The sequence below is a fragment of the Cyrtonyx montezumae genome, unplaced genomic scaffold, assembly GCF_038088225.1.
Source record: "Cyrtonyx montezumae isolate F1298 unplaced genomic scaffold, pur_monq_1.0 scaffold_16, whole genome shotgun sequence".
Classification (NCBI taxonomy): domain Eukaryota; kingdom Metazoa; phylum Chordata; class Aves; order Galliformes; family Odontophoridae; genus Cyrtonyx; species Cyrtonyx montezumae.
The window spans coordinates 2,777,514-2,801,805 of NW_027071892.1; the positions used below are offsets into that span (position 1 = coordinate 2,777,514).

Consider the following 24,292-nt stretch of genomic DNA (forward strand, 5'->3'; position numbering starts at 1 on the left):
TCTAACATCCGTCAGCAAGATAACAGACAGTGACTGAACAACTCCGAGTGAACAAAGTAACTCTGCCAATCCTCAGTAAGTGGGCAGATCTGGATCTGAGCACAGGACTCAGCAAAGCCCCAGGTGATGTCTGCAGCTACACAAGGCCGTGAGCCTGGTACGGATCGGCTGTTGTTTGTGAAGGAGCCTAAAGGCAAGAATGTACTTTTCCACATGTTGAGGAATTGCTCCATCCTGGGAAGGCAATCTGCAGCAGGCTGGCACACTTTTAAGGCCAAATACTCCTCTCTTCTCACTGGCCATGTGGTAACAGCTCAAAGGTCACCTACGGTGTCTAAGTGATTAAAAACAAATCACTGATTCTACAGTATTCAAAACAGACTAGAAAAGATTTTATTCCAATGCACACATGCACCATGCACAGTGTACTTTCATTCAAAGCCAAATTCAGCATTCTACCTTCTTTTTTGTTTCTGAAAAGGAACTAAACATACCAAACCAGATTTTGAACCAAGTTCTGAAATCACAGTACTGACTCCTGCACTGTGCTCAGAAAATGTGACCAATTACCTGAATTCCATTCAGCTGCTTCATTAATTCCTGTAGAAAACAAAACAAAGCAAATCAGGCTCAGGAACATAATTACTGAATGCTTGTTTTATATGACTGCATATACTGTGTGCAAAGTACCACGCAAGTACATCTGCCACATGAACCTCTGCAGTGCACAGGGCATATATGACAGTTAAAACACTGAGCTACACAGGCTGCATACGCAGCTTAACAGTGTACCAGAAAGGAAAAGCTGCCTCCATATTGCTCAGCTGAATGGAGAAGGGACAAATCACATATGTAGGAGGGATGCTGGCACTTCCAGAAACACAGCTTTAAAAAATTGAAATCAGTCTCTTGACGTGCAGAGTGACTATGCCCATTGTATTTGTGCTCCATGCAAATTCCTGTTTGCAGGGAGCTCACGCAGGAGGCAGCACACACATCCCTGAAAATTATTTTGACACTGGAAGCATTCTAAGTGCCCTTAGCTCTAATGCTTGCTCACTTTCCCTCTGCTGATTTAACAGCTTCTGTTCAAATACCGACTCTGACAGAGGACTGCCCGCCAAACTCAAACTGCATTCATTTCACCACGAAAGCATTACTTTACATCCCAAGAAGTCAGCTGCGTTGCCCTCTCAGGTAGCCACGGTAGAGGGACCCTTCAGCAAAGGGGTGCTCTTTGGCTCTCGGTTACTTCGGATGAAGAAGCTGACAGCTGAGTTCCAGACAAATGCAGGTCTCCCTCAGAGAGGGGCAGTGAAGTCTGGGTTTCCCCTTTCCTGGCTTTTCACCATCAGCATTTTGATAAAAGAGGGCACAGACTGTTGTGTTTTTTATCCATGTCAGAATTTAAGTTTGGAATAAAATTTGTTATCTAGTTAGTATAAAACAACTGAAGAAATAAAACATATTTGTCACTATTTTGAGACTCACCCGAGATCGTGGTCCGGGAACTTCTGTCTTCATTAGAGGTCCATCATAATCAAAATCCACATCAATTTTAGCTGCAGCTTGACTGATATACCTATGTCCTGTAATAATGAAAACCTGAGTACAGACCATATTTTTTGTGTTCTCCTTCAGAATAAATATCCAAACCTTACCTGAGTGCAAACACTTGACAGATGAGACCAATTATGTCGTGCTGTCTGAAGGGAACCAAATATCTCATCTCTCTGACAAGCATGAAATAAAACTAATACCAGTGAGGCAGCTTTAAAAAAAAGCCCACAACAGTGCAGCCCTAGAGAAACAAAGGCAAATCCTACTGTAAGGGACAGAGCCCACGAGCCTTTATTACAACACCAAGCAAAGGGAGCTGGAGATACCCATGGCACCATGCAGAGGCAGTTAGTAAGTGCCAAGAAGCACCACCTTGGTTCTGGGGGATCTCTCAGGAAGGCACACACATTCCTTTAAGGGGACTGCAGGATCACTGTGCATCTGCAACAGAGGAGGTACGCTCAGCCAAGTGCCCAGCAAGAGACCACGAGCATGGGCCATGCTCTGTCATTAAGTGCTGAGCTGAAGTGATGTCCTTAACAGCCACATCTGTGTCACAAAGCACCTGCAAGTCCTCCGCCAGTGTAGTGTCAAAGACAAGTTAATAAGCTGAACTTAGTGGCATCACCTACACCCCAGATCAACACCTGAAGGATGAGGCACAGCCTGTAGTCCATGACAGGCATGTTAACCCAGAGTGATCTGTGGAAGTCACATGAGGCTCTCAGCTCTGTTCCACCAGCAGAAAGGTGTGCCACGCAAGCCTGGTGTGGAGACAGCTCATCTGAAAAATCACAGCCCTTTGAAAGCATCCCTAGCCGCTCATTTTGGGAAAACTTGGTCCACAGAGATAAACCCCCTCAGCTTTAATACATGCGCTGTATCTGAGATGCGTCACTGCCTCTCTGCAAGCTATTAATAGGTTTCATTACAGCAACACCACTTCACTTTTGTGTCACTCTGTTTAGCTTTCATGCAAATTGGAGCCTGCATGGCAACTGTTCCACTAGAAAAGGGAACTACTGCACATACATAGCCAATGAAGCTGCAGATTGAGCAGGCAGCCCAGAGACTCCAAGGGGAAAAGAAGACCCAACCAACCCACGTGCTCCTGGCTCCATCCGCGATGGGAGAGGGCAGCACACCAACACTGAATGCTTCTACTTCTTGCCTGATAACGAGCATTTATTTTATAAACCTTAGTAAGTAACAGATGAGAACAATCTAATGAGCTTCCCGAAGTCCTGCAGGCTGCCCTTCTGCCGGTGCTCTGGGCAGGTGACTTCTGTTCCATGTATTCTGAAAGAACTGCGTAACAGAGACTTACGATCCAATATAAAGCTGCCCAGAACATGCCAAATAGCACAGGGCTGAGAGGAAAGCAGCTTTACAGTAAGGCAATTGTTTTATTGCTGCCCAGTGTGTTTATTTTTCCTGGTACTTCTGCTCAAGGTGTGGAAGTGTGCTCCCTGAGGCTGCTGGGTGCGTACCAAGCACACACCCTGCAGCTGTAACACGAGGACTGTGCAGCACTCAGTTCAACAAACCACACCCTCTGTTACAGCCGTGCTCCTCCCTGCAATTCACATCACACTACAGCTTACACGTAAACCAGTCCTCGCACATTTGAAGTTACACTGCTGAGCCAATGGACCAACTCAACCCCCTGACCTTCTGCTGAGATCCTGTGACCAAAGTGCAGCGCAGGTTTCTCCTGTTTTGTCAGCTTCGTGTAAGAATGGGACCTAATGATGTGACTGCAGCTCCCGCCTTAATAACGTGAAGAGGCAATGGGCTGCAGCAAGGTACCTGTCCCTGAGGAAGCATCAGCACCACTTCTTAATTACACGTAGCTAACATGAGGCAGACAGCAAACAGAGCTCCTCCTGACATCAAATCAAAAGTCGGAACATAAACGATACACTACGGATGAGCCTAATTCTCAGAGAGCACATCAGCTGAAGGACTTGCAGAGGATTTTACACCCATCTCATTTATAGATGGTGAGTACAAAAAATGAGGTCCTGCCTTTCTTGCTTCTCGCAGGCTATTCAAAACTCTAGGTAACATGTGGCATCTTTGTAACTACCAGAGCACAGAGCACCAGCAAATCATCACGTCCTTCCTTTGTACACAACAGGGCACCATCACTTGCTAGCAGACAGAAAAGCTCCTTGTCCAACTCCTGTTTTCTAAGCTATCCTCATCACTCACCAGGTATCCTGCGCAGCAGTTTTTAATAAAGATCCACATTGCTATAGCAACATAATTAATGTAAATACACCCCTGTATCACTTTGTGATGTTAGTCATAAAGAACACTGCTGTGGGCAGGTCTCTGTGTCAAGCAGCAATCTCTGCTAAGGAGAGGGAGGTTCACCACAGGCCCAGAAAGTACTTATTCCTCTGCTACGTCTGAGCAAAAATACTCTGATAAACACTGCTCCTGAGGGTACAACTCATTACCTGAGAGAAACTCCACAGGAGGCACTGAAATTATGTAAGAGTCATTAAGAGGAGGAACTACCCCCAAGGTAAAAAAAGAGAAGACAGAAAGGAAATGCTGGCACGTTCCTCACACGCAAATGTTTTGCTGTGCTGAAGTGTGGAGCGAATGCCCCCCAGCCCCAACGAGGGCACTTCATGTGGCACTGCCTGCAGCTCTGTGCAAGTGCAGACATCTCCCATGTGTGTCTTTTAACTTCCACTCCATGGTGCCTATCAAACCATCTTCCAGATAGAATTTTTGGAGCGTGGAGGCCCTGACAGCCAAAAGTAGGAGGACTGTGATTTCCTCCAAATCCTATTTTAGGTGCTGCAAGTAGAATCTGTTACTACCAGCTCCTGAAATGGAATGGCAAAAGCCCAGGCTAGCTAGAGGTATTTGGAAAGTGAACATAACTGTTGCATAATATTGTGAAAACTGAGACCGCTATTTACAGAGTGCTTATGCTGCAAGATCAGAAGCTGCTCCACATGCGACTGAGTGCGTTTCACTACTCCCACATGCACACTGGAAATTTTAAGGGGAAAAGGGTTCTCCAAAGACCAAGACAAAATCTGATATCAAACAGGCTGTGCAGAACTGGAAGCTCACATAAGAAAGAGTAGGAACAGCTGCCTTCCCTCAACACAGCTACATCTCAAATCAATTTTCAGCAGAGTAATGGGAGCACCAAGCTGCAAGCTTTCTTGTAGATCTTCCAGATATCTGTGATGGGGACGAGTCAATAACGAATACCAATATCTCTCAGTCTTCACTGCAGCATGTCTGTGAGATAAAGGACATTACCCTTCGTAGGGAGAGAGGAACAAGGCTGATATGCGAGGTACAGTATCAGACAGTTAGCCCACATGGGGCATTGCATTAAAAGTGCAGAGAATCTGAAGAACACCTGGTTCTATCACATTGAAATATACTTGGATAGATAACCTGAGACAAAAACACAAAGTCTTGAGGAAGGTTTCAAATACGTAGCAGGCTATTGCAAATTAAAAATAAGCATTTCAACCTCCGGGTCCACCAAGGATACAACAAAGAGTAAGGAGCTGTTATTTTTTACCTGTTTTGAAACCTAGGTTAAACATCAGAAAACAGCCTTAAATGTAGGGTCTGTTCAGCAATGGAGCAGACTGCCTGGGGAGAGCAGAAGCCATGTTGCTGGGTGCCCTTAAGAACAGGTCAGTGTCCCCAAGGAGCATGTGCATGCACTAATGCAAACTGATGCGCCTTAAGGCAGAAGACTGACCTTTTGATGTGCAGTTCAATATTCAAAGACAAATTTAATCCCTTAGGTTAATCAGTAGGAAACTGAACCTTGATCTTTAAGAGTCCCAGCCTGTCCTCATAATTATGGTACCTCGTCAACTAACCACAGAATACTATCAGATTGTTAGCTGGGACTCATCAGGAAAATGACCTGAAGCTCAGTGTTTTCTACAAGTGAGACAGTCTCCTGCCTATTCTACCATCCAGGAGCCCCACAGATAAAAGACTGCCAGGAGACAGCTCCTTCTAAGGAGGGCTTCCATTCCTGCTCAGTATTTGCTAATCCCTGGAGACAAGCACACACAGCAGCCTCCTCAAGTGACACGGAGCTGCCATGCCACCTCCCAGCAAGGCCCTCCCATTCTCTGCCAGAAGCCTGTTTTCAACGGGCTTTCCCACTTACAAGTTTCCTGAAAGCAAAGCTGGACTGCTGGAGCTCAGAGCTGTACTCCTTTTGTACTGAAGACCTACACCCATCCCATGCAACAGTAAGAAAAGAGCCAGCCCTCTGCAACCATCTGCAACCTAATGTCTTAAGTGTCTTGTACAACTGTCACAGCCTGTGATCCCAGTTGGGAAGCACCACAGAAGCATGCAAGACACTGGGAGGAACAAGGAGCACTCATACTGAGAGGACAGATTAGCTCAGAGATGGCTCAGAGGCCTGCTTGCCGCCAGCTCTTTCTGTTTGCACTACTGACCAAACGATCACTGCTCTTGCACAGCTCAGACCACAGTGCATCACTCCCAGAAATGGAGGGGCACCCAGTCCTGAAATGCTGACCTGGGACTTTTCCAATAGTTGAAAGACCAAAGTTGGTGACACGAACAAAAGGTCAGCTGCTCCTCCAAGTGTATTATTCAGAAGGAAACCAACTATATCTAAGTTTCTCAGCAATTGAAGGGTTCTGTGTTTGGCAGTGGCAAAAGGAGCACACAGGCACAGCAGGGGGGGTGGGATGAGAGAAGGAACTTGGTGACAGAAAAAGCCCTACTGTGTTCAGCAAAGCAGCACATGCAATGGATGCCAGGGTTACAACTTTGCTTTGTCCAAAAAGACCAACAGAAATTTTCACTTTTCAAGCATGAACCAGAACACCTATTTCATAGAGGTCGCAGGGACTTGATATACACATACACACTGAACTACAAGCATGGGCCGAGCAAAAACTCATCATCACACACTCAGGAGGAAAGTGCCTGAAGCTGTGGGCTCCAAGTTCATTTTACAACAGAGCTGAGTGCAGGCAGAAGCACACACCACAGCAAGGGCCACTTCTTTGTGTCCACCACACAGAACCTCCCCACGAGAGAAGAGGAGCACAGTCAGGCTATGTAAGGTAAACTGGAATAAGAGTGATTTTGATTAATGACATTTGCATCCCTGGACCACACACTGCCAGAAAATAGTTCTGCAGGGGAAGGAGAACTCTGTTTTGGTTAATAATTTGAATTGTAAACGTGCTAAGTTAATGAGTTCTTCAGTCTGCTAACTTAGAAACAACAAAAAACAACCCAGCATCCCTGCAGGCTGCTGCTGTACAACTGCATCAATATCCAAGATGCAGACAGAGTATTCTTCAAGTTTTGAATGCTGCACCACTGGACGAACCTCAGCAGTGTTCAGTGGAAGCTTCTCCACTAGCATAACGAAATACAAACCAAAAATACATAGAAATCACTTACCAAATATGAGCAGCCTGGAGTTCTGCTGCAGACAACAGCTCAGCTGTCGACTAAGCAGCATTGATGCCATTCTGTATGTTCTTTACTCAAAAAGACTCAATTTTGATGAGCTGATGTTCTGGAAAAAAAAGAGAGAAAAAAAGAATGAAAATATTTATTCACTTTCCTACAGACGCAGCCACAGTGCCATTCCTCTCAGCTCTCCTTCTGGTGTCAGGACGGCAAGCTGAGCCCAATGCTAGGACCTGTTCAGGCAATGGACTGCTAGAGTAAATCTATGCCTCCTGACTTCAGTTGAGCCAAGAGGTAAGCAAATCATTTATTTTCCCCTCTTCCCTTGCTCATCTGCTCTCAGTGTGTATTTTAGACTACATTAAACTTTCTTAAAAATCGTTTCCAGTCACTGTTCCCTCAGGCTACAAGTATTGCTTAGATTCAACCTTAAGTTTATGAGAATAACTTCATCTCAGTCAAGAAGACAGCAGGACAAAGATGAGGAAAGAAAAGAAAACTCATCCTCTGAAAAAGCCCAGCTTCCACCAACCAATGATGTACTCTGAGTTCAATTTTCATTTCAGTGTATTTTGAAATCCATCAAGGTGAACAAACACTTGCACAACATCGGTGCGCAGCTCAGAAAAAGCTGTGTCAGCTTTGCAAAGCATTGGTCAGAGATGTGGGAGGAAGGGGACACTTGGCCAGACAACAGAACTCTATAAAGCAAGATGTGTTTAATGGATTCGTTAGTGCTTCTGTGCTTAGCTTCTCTCTTCAGCTGTGCTAACCTCTGCATTATCAGCAAGCAAAGAATGAGCCCCAAATCTCATGTTTCTTATCTCCCTCATTCTCCAATGAAAATCAAAGATGAGTCTGAGTCAGCGAAACCACCACAGCAGAAAAAAGCCATTGGCCCCACACCCCTTGCAATGATTAACCACCCCCACGTCCTCAGAGCTATCTGCCTGCTCCGTACTTCTGACACTGACTATTCCCTCTGTAGCTTTGCCCTGTGAGCTGTGAATGTCCCCAGGAGCTGCTAAAGCTAACCTGAGCAGCAGCAGGAGCAGCGCAAATGTACCCAGGCAGAAGGCTCAACCTGCCACGAAGCACTGCTGTCCTTCCAGGCCCCTTCACCACCATCTCCTGTGGGTTTCTGCTACAAACCGACTCTGCTGTCTCCATAACCACGTCTCTTCCCATCAAATCCAATGTGGAGCCCTACCCATGGCTGAGCAGGCTCCTTCCAGCAGCACCTGCTCTTCCTCTCCCAGCTGATTCATCTCCCACGTGCCTGCTCCCAGAACGCTGTTTTTCCTCTTTCACTTCTACTTGCTTTTTATCTAAAGGCCTTCAGTGCTTGAAATACAACATACAGCCTCAAAACAGTGTTCTGGCGTTGTCTTTCTGAAGCTCTCACAAGGAAAGGTTACTGCAAGCGGTTTGCAAAAAAAGAAAAGCAGCTCAGCCCTAATTTTCAGAGGCAGCTGTTACATAAAAAGTTCTACCATTTCCAAGTCCAGAGTCAGAATAAATCACGTAATATCACATCTGAGCATAACTAAATTCAACTTGTTTTCCATCTTTATTAAGCACACAAATTCTCCCTAAAGATCGGCTGGTGGGACTGGCACATGGGCCTAGGCACACCTTATTTGGTTATCATAGCAACCAATTGATTCCTGCCTTCATAATCCATCTCTGGATCAGTGCCCACCGGCCTCGCTCGCCGTAGCACCGCAAGCAGCAGAGGCAGAGTTTGGAAGCCAAAAGAAATCAGCGTGGCCAGGCTGCAGCACAGAGCTGCTCCAACAGCAGCCCCGGACAGCGGCAGCTGCTTTCAAACCCAGGCAGAACAGAGCCAGCGCGTTCAGCCTGCAGAAGGGATGCGAAGGACAATTTTCAGCTCGGCTTTGTGATGAAATGCCACGCACCTCCGACTTCCAGGAAGTGACACTCCTCCAGGGGATAAAAATTCACAGAAGTCCTTTTAAGATTTTCTCTCTGATGGCAACGGGCTGAGCCGTGCAGCAGCTGCTCAGCGCGCACGCTATCGGCATCCCTTCTGCAGCCAGCCCGAGCTGTGGCCACTCCTGAGGTGACAAATACTGCGTAAGTCACAAAGTTGCATTCTTTTAGTAGGAAACACATTCACAGAGGAAGCTCAGAGCAGCTTACACAGCACATGAAACAGCAATGCACAGAATCTGTAATGCAAATTGGATGGGTTTTTGGTTTTAGGTTTTTTTTTTAATAGCAGCTCCTAAGATTCCGTACTGATTATTTCCAGTGCAAAAGGAGTTAGCAGGACTGACAGCACTGCTTGGCAGCAGCTCACTGCAGGCATGTAAAGGAAAACCGTCTCCATAGCAAGAAGTGGGGGAACCCCTGGAAAAATCCAACGACAGTGAGGGAGCCAAACGCTCAGGGTGCTTCATCCAGACACCAAAAATTGAAAGTAGGACTCTGCACGACGCGCTCCCACTTGCTAGCAGGGAAGCTAATGCAGCATGACATCTGTGCTTCAGACCGCAGCTTGCAAAATCTGTCTCCAAAACATCCTCAGCATAGATGCAAAGGCAGGAGGGGAGAGGAGACCTGCAAGGCATGGATTACAAGTCAGCACTGCAGGTTTGTGCCTCTGTCCTCCAGTTCATGCCAAAAACACGGAAGCCTGTTTTAAATTCATGGGGGCACCTTCAGCTGTCTCTCAGCTGCTCCAAACCCATTTAACCAGGCACAATTAGGTGGTTGAGAAGCAGCAGCACAAGCTGCACACTGCAATTACCCCACAAAGTCTTCCCGCTATGTACCTGGGGAGGGACAGGGAGGTAAAGACAAACTGATTCCTTCTTTGCCATCTTCCTTCACTTGACTTTTCTAAAACATGCAGTACCGAAAGAATCACTGGGTTACGTATTAATGGTTGCAAGACATAAGGCACTCAAGCTACTTGCTCGTCCTGTTTGCTTGGATTCACCATTTTGTGAAAACCAAGCGAGGCTTGCTTTCTTCTGATTTAAAAGGGAATTCCCTTGGCTTTGCAGGACAGCAAATCCAGCTGCTGATATAAGGACCCACGACAGGATAGTCCAGTCTCCTGTAATACTGATCTCCTGTGAACTCATTTCTCCTTTTCTAACATCCATAATGCTCCCCCATCTGCATATCAGGGCTCTCCAGGCTGCTTTTCTGGAAAAGAATCAGTCTCAAATGTATTAGAGGCAAGCTGGAAAGCTTAGATAATGGGGTCAGGACAAGGGGACTAATGAGAAGGAGTTACAGACCCCATCACACAAGCCGGGACTGCTGCGTGCCAAGTCAGAGATGGGATAAGCAGTTTAAAGAAAAAATTAAAAGGAGAAAGGTAGGAAGGCTGAGAAAAAGGAGCCGGATGGGACTGCAGCTTCTGAGCTGAGCAGGGATGAGCATTCCAGTCTCATTCGTGCCACCAAGCATCTCTTACTCTGTGACAGCATGACAAGTTTGAAGGAGAAATCTCCGCCTGTCTTTCTGCAGCCTGCACCACACAGACTCCTAAAAATCCCTTGCTGCTCAGTTTTCAGTGCTGCCACTAACTTCTGGCACATACTGTTCTGTGTCCAGGTCCCACCAAAATCAAGTGGTGAAGGGCACTCTCTTACAAAAACAGCCAACCCAAGGCTGGTTATTAACGGGGGACAGCTCTCCTGGTTTCCAGCACTCACAAGCAGGCACCTTTCACAACTTCAGTGCTGCACCTCACATACCTTACTCGCATACTCAGCTCAAGGACACCCCAGAGGATCTGAAGATACAAATCTGCAATTTCAGAGTGTGGCTGAGATGGAAGAGAGCTCAGCTTGCCATCCTTAAAGTCTTTCCTTAGGTCTGCATTTGAGGAAGGGCAAACCTACTGACAGTACATATCTACACACAAGGATTCACAGATGTAGCATTTGCTGTTTGAAAACTGCACTGCAATCACTGCTGTCCTTCAAGGGAAGGTCCACTTCCTCCCACTGAGCAAAGCAGGAAGAAGTTGAAGCTTTTCAAGTTATCTGTATTACTGACAGTGTGGGTGATGTGAGAAATGCTGACATACTGCATTAGCCATAGTAACCAATAAGGTAAAAAATAAAACAAATAAAGAAGCTTCCCTGCATGCTCTTCCACTGAACTGCGATTAACTCCGTCCCACAAGTAGAGTTGAGTTCAGTAATGCCGTTGGAGTTTTGAAAGCCTGAGTGCATGCAGTGAAGTGCAACAGGTCCTTTTACTTCGACAGGTTTTTCTCAGGACATATTCCACTGAAATTTTTTTGCACTTGCTTGCACAAATGGTTTGCTAAGAGTATCACCAGGCATTCCTAGCGGTAACTAGAGCTATCTGAAATCCCCATGGAAACAGGAGAGTCCTCTTAAGAAGTAATAACAGCAAAATTTACATCGAGTGTCTGTATAAAGCCAGCATTAGACCTTCTGTGCAGTGCCCTTTTAGGCTCAGGCAGAATCAAACTGAAACCCCCAACTTCTGGAAGAGCAGCACCCAGTGCCATGCTCACCCCACTCGCTCCTCACGCGGCTTTGCCACCCAAGGGCCCACAGCCCTGCTCTCCAAAGCCCAGCCCGCATAGCAGCCCAAGATGCCAACACCAAGGTGACTACTGCCAACAGCTGGCAAGCCTCACAGGGCACAACCTGCCAAGGCACCTTCCACCAAGCAGCACCGCCAGGCAAACCAGGGGCAGTGATGTGCAAATGGAAATGTGCATCGACCACCAAAACGGGTGAACGTCAGCTCACAAGCTGACACAGTTGCTTTTGTCATTTATTCCTTTAATAACATCGTTGGCTTTGTGTAGAACAGGATGTAATTGGAAACCCCGTGACAGTACTCAAGTCGTCAAGGACACAGTTGTCATAGCTACAAGTAAAACCCAAGTGTCTGTTATTCATGGTTGCTTATTTATTTATTGACACCAACGCGATCAAACGCTCCCACTGCTGTTAGGATCTGAAAGGTGGAGACTGGCTTTGTCTTCCACCTCTTGACAAAACAATAAACACTGCACAGGGCAGCACAAGGCTTCCCTAATAAATAGGCTTTTTGCTGGGCTACTTTCTCACACCGCATTCAGCCAGCACTGAAGGCAGTCTGTTTTGAGAACAGCAGTGGATAAGCCAAAGATGCATTTCATGAGACAAGAATGTCATGGCTACAGACTGAAGGGACCGTGCCTTAGCACCGTGACACAGCAGTGCTGATGTAATCAGACCAACCCTTGGTCACAGCTGACTCAGCAGAGATGCTACAACAGGAGCATGCAGATCTTCCAGCACTCACCCACATTAAGAAGCCCTGTCCTCGTGCACTTGGGTTCTCCGCCTCAGAAGGCTTCCAAGCTCAGTGGCTGGATACCAACACAGTTTTTAAAACCTTTCTGCCCCTGTCTCACCTTGTTTTACATCCAACAAACACTGGACCAACAGAAGACCCCTGGGTCCATACTCCAGAGAATAAAACTAAGTGGAAATGCTGCCCTTATGACACATGAGGATCCAGGTGACCCACCAAAGTTTCCAGCAGCTCATCTCTGCTGTAGGTACTATTGTGCTGCACCTACACCTTCCCCAAACACTATCAGAAAAAGAAAGGGGATCTTGAAAGCACCTGGCAGAGATGAGGCAAGCTCCAGAGCCACAGCTAAAAATAGCTAACAGTCTTTGAAGTTTGTGCGTAAGTGTAAAACTGAGCATGATTAAGTTAATAGTAGCACAACTGTTAATGCTATTTTCACTTAGTTTTTCATTCTTTATCACTTCCCACAGCAAAACGTGCACTTTTATTTTATTCCTGTGAGCTACCCACAGGAACCTGTCTTCAAGCTCATGCACTCTGAACGCACCGTTTCAAATGAAGGTGGCAACGAGACAAAGAAACCCATCTGTTAACCTCCTGACATCCCCTCCACCAAAACACAGTCCGTTTCTCAGAGTCAACCAAGTGACATTACGATACAGCTGAGCTCTGCAGATCAGCACTCTGGTTGTGGAAAAATCCAAGTGTCCCAAATTACCCTCAGGCGCAGCTTCCTCCCAGGAAATCCAGCGATACTCCTCCCAAGGTTTTACTCTTCAGCAGCCAACCTCAGCCTCCTCAAGGTCATGAAAACAGCATCCCATGAGCGGTACCTGCAGAGCACCACTCACTGTGCGGGGCAGGAGGAAGCCTGCAGCACGGCGAGCAATCCCGAGCAGAGAGCGCTCCGGCTCCTCAAGGTGACACAGAGCAGCAGACACACCGGCGGGTCCATTCACAAGGGACCCAGCAAAACGAGCACACAGCAGCACAACACACATTCGCGGGGCACGCTTCAGTGTGGCACACACCTGCACGCACACAGAGCAGCGCCGCGCTCGGGGCTCCACCCGCAGCCCGCGTTACGCCGCGCAGCGCACCCCAAAGGCACTTACACGCTCGCGTGGCAACGCGCAGCAGCCAGCTCGCCGGCTCAGGAAGACGCTCTTCCTTTCACTTTAAAGCAGGCGGCAGCCAGGAGCCACGCTGCTGCCGTCAGCTCCCTGCAGCACCCACCCGTGGCTGACGGGAACAGCATCACCCGAGGGGCCCTGAGCGCAGCCGGGCACCGCGAGATGCGGAGCGTGCCCACCTGGCTGCCGCTGCACCCCCACGCCTCCGCCGCGCCCGCCTGACTTGGTCTGAGTGCTCCTCCACGGGATTCTGCAAACAGCTCACCGACACGTGAGCCAGACAGCATCACAGCTTGAAACGGCCCCTTAGTTCTCCAGAACTGTGGAAGCTGAAGAACAGATTTTCTCTTTAAAGCCCTTCGTTTCGCTCCAGTTTGCAAACAACCCCAGGATAACCCCGGGCAACATAACTACCGCAAAATAACCTCCGCTTGCTTCCCTCAGATGCAGGGAGCACAAAAGCCAGTGGGCACTGTCACACCACCTCGAGACGGAAAGCACAAGCGACGCTGACATTAACGGGGAACAAAAGCAGCCCCAGTGTCGCAGCATCCTGCGGGCTGCTGCCCCGCTGCGCGGCTGCGGTGTCGGGGTGGGGGGTGAAAGGGGAGATGTGGGGCACCCTGCTGGGTTGCCATGGCACTGGGGGGCACAGAGGAGATATGCCAGAGTGCAGGGAGGGGCTGAGCCTCTTTGGTTTTAAATCTGTGACAGCTGATATGCCAGAGTGCAGGGAGGTATGCCAGAGTGCAGGGAGGGGCTGAGCCTCTTTGGTTTTAAATCTGTGACAGCTGAGCTGCTGCACTGTTGCTGTGGCAACCGATGGGTGAAAATCACAGCAGAAATTTGTAATTGTTACAAGCGAGATGGTGACTTACCCACTTCAGTAATCAGGGTATTAAAACAGCTCAGCCGTGTCCCCCGGCGCCGTGCTGCACTGCTGACCCGGGGCTCCAGGCCCACAGCTCTCCGGCGATGCTGTGTCTCAGCACAGGGCTCTGCTGGGCTGGAGCTGCCCGCAGCTGACACTGCTGCACGGAACCAAACAAGGCCGCAGCCCAGGCCTTGGCTCAGCACACGGGGGAGCACTGAGATCCCGGCCATTCAGACCTACCAGCAATGCAGGCTTGCACCTGGCTCCACTTCTTCCTCAGCAAGCAACAGCAGCAGCACTCACTTGGCTGGGATGATGCTGTGATAATTTGTGCGCCTGCACATGAACAGCAAGGGATGGAGTGGTTCAGGGGAAGCAGACATGCCGTGCAGTCTCTCCACGCTGCAACACTACCCAGACACAACTCACACACCTACAGACACAATGCCTGCCCACACTGCAGGGTACGTGGCACACAGTCATCCTGCTGCTCCCCAGGGCTCTGCAGGGACACTGTGAGGACAGTGGGGACTGTGGGGACAGACGGGGACACGTGGGGACAGATGGGGCTGGCCCTGCTGCCGCCCCCCTCAGCTGCAAGACGTCTTTTGTAAGGCAGATACCACAAGTAACAAGCTGTGGATGTGAACTAAAATTAAAGACTGAAGCTGATCCCTCCCTTGCTTCATAACTTAAGACTTGTTACCCCTTGCTGGGTGCCAAACAGCAAAACAAACTGCTTCTGAAGCAACCCTGCTAACCAGTTCATCTGTCACTGACAGCACAGCAATCCCACTCAGACAGATGGGAGCACAGGGACACACTGCAAAGCCGAGGGGGAGAGGCTGAGGAAAGCAGTAGGTACTACAGCCTACATATAATAAGCAGGATTCAAAGGAAATGCACCACATCCACAGTTTATTAGCACCTAAATCGGTGAGTGATCAGCATGCGGCTCCTGAGGGTGCGCTCTGGGAAGACAGGGACACGCGTGCCTCTGCTGAGGATTTACCTGGCAACATCCCCCAGGGACCCCAGCCCCGCTGTGACACACCATGCTGGGTTGTGTCACTTCTAATTTCTTGGAAACACCCTCCAGAGAATACATAACAGCGGTGGACTTGTATTCCTAAAGCATTTTTTGTTTTAACCTTTGGATTGAACGCTTTCAGGCACGGCTGCTTTCAGCCCCTCAGTGACAGCACAGCTCCTTCCTGTGAGGCCAACTGCTCAGAGGGGGTGGCAATGACCCGTGCCAGTCCTGCTGCATGCTGAAGAGTGGAGTCCCAAGCATTCCTAGGTCAGTGACTTAAAGCAATTGCATCCGATAACCACTCACTTGAGATTTCAAGAATACACGCAGTGCACAGAATTGTGGATTCAACAAGAAAGACACTGACTTCCATCGGATTTAATCGAGAGAACACTGGTTACAAGATCTATCCAAATTATTTGTCATTGGAAAGGACACTGCCAAGCACCCACTGTAACTGCACAATCTGCACCAATACACACTTTTCCAAAGAAGACTCATTACACTCTGCTATTGTTAGAAAATAATCTTCTGCTTTAGCAGAATTCTTGTTCAAATTCATGCTTTCCAATTGCAGTACAGACTTTTATGCATGAATACTTGGCACGTTATGCACCAGGTCTGAGTCCTCCCGCACAGCAGCGGGTTGCCACGAGACTCAGGAAGGATCCCAAGGTCTCAGACTGCCAAACGTTTATGGGGAGGAGAAGCAACACCCACCTTGAGGGCCTGGTGCTCCTGGCTGCAGCATCATGCCTGCCCTTAGACAAGAGGTTAGGAAAGAGAAACACACAGAGTTATTTTCAATAGACTCCATGGCTCAATGCCTAGGAGGCTTTTCACAATTATTTTGGGGTTCCAGATTGGAGGGGTGGGGGGGGAAGTGTTGCCAATGTGATTCAGCAATATATATTTCTCCAGTGAAATCCTTTGGCTTCACCAGGCCCATTCACAGACCTGAAGCTGTGGGTGAGCCAAAGAGCCCTAACAAACCAGAAGCACGGTAAGAAAAACTGGCCTCTCAAGTCCCACTGGTGTTTATTAAACTCTGAAAGTTACCCACAGGGGAAAAAAAAAACCCCACCAAACTACTGCTTTGACTGCGCTTACTTAATCCTTAACTATTGCCTGTTTGTCCAAAATAACAGAGCTGCTGCAGCACAGCACTTGACACAAGCACCAAATGCCTGGACACAAATTTGAGGATGTTAACTGGACTGCACTTGCAGCCTTTGCTGGAGCCCCAGAGAACAGCCACCATTTCCATCTTATGAAGGGGCAGGTCTGGTGTCCAGTAGACACAGACTGACACAATGGATGTTCTGCAATCCCAAGAGAGCTCAGGGGCACGAAGGCTTCTTGCTGGCAGATAACTCTGGGCTCATCTGGGCCACCTCAAGCTGAGCACACCTCAGTCCATATGCAAACACAGTTTGTTCCATAAAACAGACTGACAAGACTGAACAATCACGGAAAAATTCCCTGGTACTGAAGTAGAAACAAGTGAACAACAAATGTCTCTGGCCAAATGGGCCAGTCAGCTAATCCTACAACAGTGATCCTTGTGGTATCTTTCTTTACACAACGTATAGTATATTTTTCATTTTACAAACAACAAAGAACTTCATAGATCTGTCTGGATTCCTGCAATGTAATGCATCTCACACGACTAACTGGAGTAGAGTGGAATCACAGACAGGCTATAATTGGGAATAGAAGGCAACTCATTTTGATGGATGTGGGAGACAACCTTTTCTGAAATACCTACTTGCTGCCAGGAGACGCACTGCAAATACACACTGTAACTAGGAATATGAAGCAACAAATCAGCCAGCAACACCACTAACCTGGGGGTGATGGGACAGCTGCTTCCTGGCCAGTACCTTCAGAACATTGCAGCAAGGTCTGAGGAAGACCTCATGGGAGTGATTTTAAGCAGTTCCCGTAGGTGACACCACGATGAATACAGGCAGCATGGAGTAAGACATGATAAGCTCTTAGGTCAAACAGCTCTTTTAGCAAAAATATGTTGAGAGTGCTGCTCTCCATTCTGCATAGCACCCAGCCTCGCTGCTCCGAAGCCCCAAGAGAGCTCTGTCATAGCAGATGCAGAACAAAACAAAACAAAATTTATCTTCTTTACAAAAGTCAGTGCTTCTCCAAATGGATGCAGCTGCACGAGTTATCAGTGATCCGTTCCTCGCAGTCATGTGCTCAGCCCTCTGCAGCACTGCGGCAGGCCTACCCCCAGCTGCCCCTTTCCCTTTTTACTGTTAACTACTGACAGGAGCTGAACGATAAGCAGAGGTTGAAGTTTTGCAATAGACACGAGGAATTCAGCTGTGAGCCTGCAGAGCTCGCCTACCAGTCAGTACAGAGAGGGCACAGTATGCACGGCTGCATTTGGATTGTCACCAGGTGTAATGAGCTCTCTCTTCCTCCTCTTTTTTCCATTCAAAGCAATAAAATCAGACCTGTGAGCTGTTGCCCATCGTTTATCAGATCATTCCCCTGCCTATTTTCTACGTTACTCTGTGCTACAAGACCAGAGGTTAAAGTCAGGGTGAAAGCATAATTACCACAATAAAAATACACTTTACCTCAGTGCTGCAACCAGGAATTATGTACAGCACCACTCAATCAAACATGGGTCTGCTTAACAAACTCCTCTCACCTTTTACATGAACTGGATGAATTTATCAGTATACAGCACGGAGAAGTGTTAAGAAATCTAAAAGGAAACCTCTAATGACCTCAAGGCCCTTTGCTAACAGAAGTTTATTGGGTTGTTATGCCTATTACAGTACCAAACGGACTTCTCAAATGTAACAACAGCTGAAGAAAGGCTTGCTTTTTTATTATTTATTTTTTGAATCATGATTTACAGTATACAGGACCTGGAAGGTATTCCTTTCACCGTCCTCACTCCTTCCTTGCTCTATCGTTTTTAATGGAGTTGCACCATACCAAAGACTACAGAGAAGCAAAGAACAAACCTCGAACACATCCACAGTCACATAACAGTCAAACTTTTTAATGCAAATGAATGCTAGGAGTCTTACAGATCACATCAGAAGGTCCTGCAACACCCCAAACACCACTCATTGCAGGCTCCACCTGACACAACTCTCCCCTCTGGCTCTTCTCCTGTTTTTCTTCAGCTGCCACAGCAAAAAACCACACAAAAAAAACACAGCAGCTACCCCAGCCCCACTGACAGCTGCTACCTGAACCATGCAACAAACCAGACATTTTTCACCTCCCAGCTCTATTCCCTGGTGAAGCCAGGCTGCAAACAGGGACTGTAGGATTCATCACAGCCACACTTACCCTCTGCTTCCCTACCTCGACCAGCACACCCTGGTTGTGTAATCCTACTTCCCTTTCCAAGAAGCTGCATTGCAGCAACAGCCACGGAGCAAAACCAACAAGGTTTGCTTTACACTGGCTCTGGGATGAATGCACACACAGGTGGAACAAAACACTGAGCACACAGGTAAATGCCTCCCTGTGCCTGCTGCCTGGGAGGGCTGCCATCAGGGAGCCAGCAGCACGCCCTGCAACCAGGAAATCAGCAACAACTCAGAGGTCACGGCCTGTTCATAGCACTGACAGGTCATGCAAGAGCAGTTGGACTTCTAACTAGCTCTTTAACCTGCAGTATTCTCCAATTGCCAGGGAGGCACTGTTCTTATCATTACATTTATGCAGTGAGCTGTTCAAAATGCTTCAGTACAAATTGACTCCAACTTTGTATTCTTGGTGTACATCACAAGACTCGTGTCAGCTGAGCACCTAGGGAAAATGTGCCATACACACAAGCAGCAGAAAGAGAGAAGACAGAGAACAGGATGGCTGGCTCCTGCCTTTGGCATCCAACACAAACAGGCTGGCAGACCGGATTTGGAGGACACGTAATTAAAACAAAAAATATTACAGCTAATGAACGACACCAAACTTGTTTAAAATAGTTAACTACTGTTATTTGCATCACTTATTCGCATTCTCGTATTATTTTCAGACCAATTTAAAACACAGGAACTGATTGCAGTTGTGTTTGCCATCAGGGGGTGCTGCCAAGAAATCTCCACACCCATTCTCCTTTGCTAAAACAGAATTCAAAATTAGTATGCTGCTGTGATGTTTCAAGTGATTAATCAAGATTGAACTTCATGCTATACAAATGAGGGGTATTACTGCTCCATTTCCCCACGAACTTATTTTTTCTGCTCCCTTCAGGGTTTCTGCAGGCCTCTGTGCTTGCATTGCTTCATTGAGGAAGAGCAGAGCTGGAAGGGCAGGAGGCACAGCCTGGCTGAGAACACCTGCAGGGATGTTCAGTGGCTGGGCAGGAAGGGGAGGGGAAAAAAAGATGAATTAATACAAAAATTACAGGCAAAAAAAGACAGCATGAGAGCCTCCAGCACTGGGGTGCACACTTCCTCAAGAAACTTGCTGCCTTGTGCTCTGTCTGCTAGGAGGCTCACAGATGGAAGCTGGTAACTGAAAACAGAGCCGAGCACAAGAGATGAAAGGTTATGAAAACATCATCACTAATTTATTTCTTCCCCTGACACTCCTTGTTTTGTTCTGTGAGACATCAGGGATGAATCCAAGGTCACAAGGGGAAGGAAAAAAATAAAATAGAAACTCTCCAACCAGAAGAGAAAATCAACCAGAAAAGAAAACATCATGGTGAGAATCCATGCTGGCAACACCACCATCCCCATGAGTTCATCACCTGCTGAGCACAACGGTCCCCTCCATGGCCCCTTCCATCCCCTTTCCACAACAACATATCTTCTACCCAACAGCTGCAGAGATGAAATGAAACTGAGGGAGATGCTCACCGTGACCCCGCTCATGGAGCAGATGCAGCTCTAAATCTGCACTGGCAGCAGAGAATGGAGAATGGATTTGGAGCCAAGAACCTGAATCCAAACCTCTCTGCTGACTCAGAGAAAAACCTCATTAGGAAGTCAGCAAAGAGCAGGAATGCTCTATGAACCAGGGAAGCACAAGCAGGTTTTTCCACAACAGCAACTACAGGCAGCTAAGGAATGCCCTGCTCAGAGGGCCATGTCCACAGCGATGCTCTCCGGGCCACGTCCCATTCTGCTGATGTATCTGAGCAGGTGCCAGGTAAGAACTGCTTCAGGAATGCCTACTCAGCCTTTGTTTATCTGGTTGTGAAGATACAGTTAGAGAGCAGGACTTGAATACTGCTCAGCTTGTAACAACTGACATAGATTTACTAGCCACGGTAGGCCATAAGCCTTGGCAAGAGAAAGTGGGATCCTGAAGAAAGAATATGAGAGATCAGAGAGTGTTTGGTGTGATGTGTACCGTGTGCCTGGTTTGTCTGGAACAAGGCACTGATTAAACAACGTTACTTAGTCACAAATTAAACAATATAGCCTAATTACACAAATACCATTGTCTAGCTATAGCTGAAAAGGTATATAAGCTCAGCTGTGTGTATCAATGATATATATTATTACAGAATACAACAGAGCATAGAGATAGATGGAATGGAATGCAACAGAATAAATTAAAAAGGTTTCATGCTTGCATCAAGCTGGAGACCTTGTCTCCTTATTACCACTGTTGTTATCCTGCCAGTTTCCCACCCCAGATCTCACATTAGGGATATACTGTCCCAGAAACATGCCCAACTTCCACGTCGAGGCATGCCGAGGACAGTTTAGAAGCTGCTCTGCTCTTAGAAGTACAGCTGGACAGCTATGACAGCAGAGTGGCACCCCAGTGGGGCATGCTGGTTTCTCACACGGACCCTCCAGCAAGCTGAATTGCTTCAACCCACCCCCAAACAACAACAGAATTAGAATTTAAGTTGCCAAGTTTCACATTAATTGTAAGGACACGAACAAACCTCAAAGCGCTCTGCTCCCTGCCAGTGCCAAACTACATTTCAGACTTTAAAAACACTGAAGGGAAATTCACCAAGCCTGAAGCTACACTGCCTGTCAGGTGCCACACACCTTGCCACAGAAAGAGCCAGATGCTGCCTTGCTTTTAGCCAGGACAGAAGAGGATAAACTTCATGTTTTAAGTGTGAATTCCCTTCCGAAGAGCTACAAGTACAGAATGTGGGAAGCAAACAGAACCGTTCTGCTCACAGCTCCATCACACATAACCAACATGCTTATGGTCACCACAGTCTTGCAGCAGTAAAAATCTATAAAAAAGTGTAGGCATCTGAATCCTATGGCTGCCCCACTGCTTGAGATCTGCTCGAAGTCTTGCCAAGTACCAGACCGTAACTGCAAGCCAGCCAGTGCCACGTCCTTGGAACTCAAAAACCTCACTCTGAAGATGTTCCCTCTGCTGCAGATACACACACCCACTGGACAGCAAGAGGCGACCTGCCCTGCCACCTGCCAGGGTGTGCAAGGAGGGCAATACATCCTTGGTAGGTTCCCACCTCACCCTTCTGATGAATTTCCAGCATCTGGCTCCTGGAGAGATGGGAAAGGAACAGTGGGAAGTTTTGCAAAAAGAAAGAAAAACGAGGTAATTAAAGGATACAGAAGCTGCTTAAGACGATATTCTCTGTTTTACACACTTTAAAAGCTTTGGAAACCCCCTCAGAATACTGTTATTTTTGCTCAAACACCATCTGGTTGAGAAAATATCATCTTCCCTGTTTTCCTGACCCACAGCTGTCAGTTCAGGAAACAGGAGTGTGGTCTGATACAACAGATTATGAATAGAGGACAGAGACAAACTTCGGCTGCAGCTTCAACCTACAGTAATCTCTCCTGTTCTTAGTGCAGAGGAATTTGACTGACCAGGTTTGGTGCTGTCAGCCTCTTAGAGATCAATCTGTTCCATCAGTGTTTGAGCATATTCATCCTTCCACAGGTGAGAGGCCACAGTGGCAATTATCCATGCTGTGTGCCAGTGGCCTTGAAGCTGCAGAGCTCCCGGTGCAGCATTTTGGCACTGCCTATCTGTAATTTCACACCTTCCTGCGTACAGTTCTAGCTGCTCTCCCTCTGACAGCATTTATAATCCAACCTTTTTCTATTACTTACAGCAGCAGAGGTAAGATGCTTCTGTTCTCCATGTCCATTCAGCACTCTGCCTGAAAAACTCTGAAGCACTTGTAAAGAACTTTAATGAACACAGGCACTGCTGCAAAAGCTTGCTGGAGCAAAAAGGTGCACAGATCAACCACGTGCAATGTACAAGAACAAATCAAATGGTATTGGAAAACAATGCTGAGCCAACACTTCAGATACAAGGAGAGTTGCACGAGTTCAGAGTCACCATCTCAGTAAAGTTTTCCTGCATACTGCAAATACAGTCAGGTTTTAAGATGCAATAGCTTAGAGATTTTTTCTCCTTAAATAAACAATGTACGTACTATACAGACACTGTGGTATTCACGTATTCAACAGTCCCTTTTTTCTGAGATTCCCACAGGCTGTTCCCATTCAGTTAAGAAAGGAAGGCGATCTCAGTTTGTACTTGAAACAGGTACAAAACCACAGGTGTTGTGGAGCTGGATTTCCAGGGCCAGGAGATGCAGCACAGCTGCGATGCCCAGAACACCCACCTGCCCTGCCCAGCAGCTCTCCCCATCCTCCCCATAGGGCGGCCCGGTACGGAGCTGGGGGTGCCAGAGGTGCCCACTGAGATGGGAGCTGAGCTCCGGGACCCCACCAGAGCACAGAGTGGAGCTGCTGGAGCACTGAGGCCGGTAGGAGCCGGCCCCTGCAGCACACCGTGCAGCTCCGCTCAGCTCCGGGCGTCCGACCGGGGAGCAGCTGTAGCGAGATGAGATACAGCTGAGGCGGCAAGAAGCGCCCTCGCTGCAGTTCACAAGATGATAAACCGGACCGTAACAGATTCAGGAGGCAATTTCCTTATCGCAGGGCTCCCAGGCGGTCGCCCTCTCCCATCTCCATCCCGCACCGCCCGGAAAGCAGCCGGGAGCCCTCGGCCGCGCCTTTGGACCGCGGGGCACAGGTCGGCTGCGGGGAGCCCGAACGTCCACGGCTCATGACAGAATTCCTCTGAAACGCCTCGTGCCCCCGCCCGCTGCGCTCGCACATCATTCCCTCCCGCGGCCACCGCCGCAAAGGCCGACGCGCAGCGGCGCAGCCCCGGCCGAGCAGCGGCGCCGCTCCGAGCGCAGCTCCGGGACACGGGCGGCAGGAACGGGCGCACCGCGGTACCGCTGCTCGGCTCTGCCGGGGCCCCGCACCGCCGCACATCGCACCGCCCGCCCGCTTCCTCGCCGGGCTCCGCGCCGCAGCCCCCGCCGCAGCCCCCGCCGCGCCCGCCCCTCCGTCCCCGCCAAGGAGAGGACCGGGCCCGGCCCCGCCGCTCACCGCCACCGCGGGGCTGCGCCTCCTCCTCCCGCCGCGCTCCGTACGCCGCGGGCCCCGCTCTCGCTCCCCTCCGCCGCCGCTGCCCGGGCGCCGTGCGCGCCGCAGCCAATCGCTGCCGCCGACGGAGGCGCGCGGCTCAGGCGCGGCCCCGCGCGGTGCGGATCGCGTCACGGCCTCGTGCCCGCGGGCAGAACCCGACCCGGGGCTGCGCCGCTACGTTTGCGCGTTACACCGGGGCGGAACTCCGCCGCCTCTCGTGGTTTGTGACAGTCGCAGCCGTCCCAGCGCTGCAAGAAAGACGGCAGCTTTGCTATCAAAGCGCTCTCTGATCGCTAATAAAGCGCTGGAAGTGTTTACTGCGAAAAATGCACGATACCTACTGCGATAAGCAGTGCTCATCAAGGTTCTTAGATAACCACGGTTCTGCTCTAGGAGTTAAGAGAACAGATGATGCCTGGTGTGCACCAGCCCAGCCTACGGCGCCCACAGCCCGACCCGCCCCGGGACAGCGCCGAGCACTGCTTCACGCACGGATCCTCTC

At 48.6% G+C, this 24,292-nt stretch overlaps 1 protein-coding gene across 2 annotated transcripts in view; it reads right to left on the reverse strand.

Moving 5' to 3' along the window:
- ABAT (4-aminobutyrate aminotransferase) overlaps window positions 1–23,883 on the reverse strand; it is a 40,461-nt gene extending 16,578 nt beyond the window's left edge. Inside the window, exons 1-4 of one of the 2 annotated variants that reach the window (XM_065732324.1) lie at window positions 23,752–23,883; window positions 7,015–7,132; window positions 1,492–1,589; window positions 571–600 (exon numbers count right to left, since the gene is read on the reverse strand). In XM_065732324.1, the coding sequence (XP_065588396.1) occupies window positions 571–600; window positions 1,492–1,589; window positions 7,015–7,084 (198 nt within the window). In that variant the 5' untranslated portion in view covers window positions 7,085–7,132; window positions 23,752–23,883. Of the gene's footprint in view, window positions 1–570; window positions 601–1,491; window positions 1,590–7,014; window positions 7,133–13,749; window positions 13,942–23,751 lie in introns of those variants that run through there. The other variant, XM_065732325.1, reaches the window with a different exon arrangement.
- Window positions 23,884–24,292: the final 409 nt, after the last annotated feature.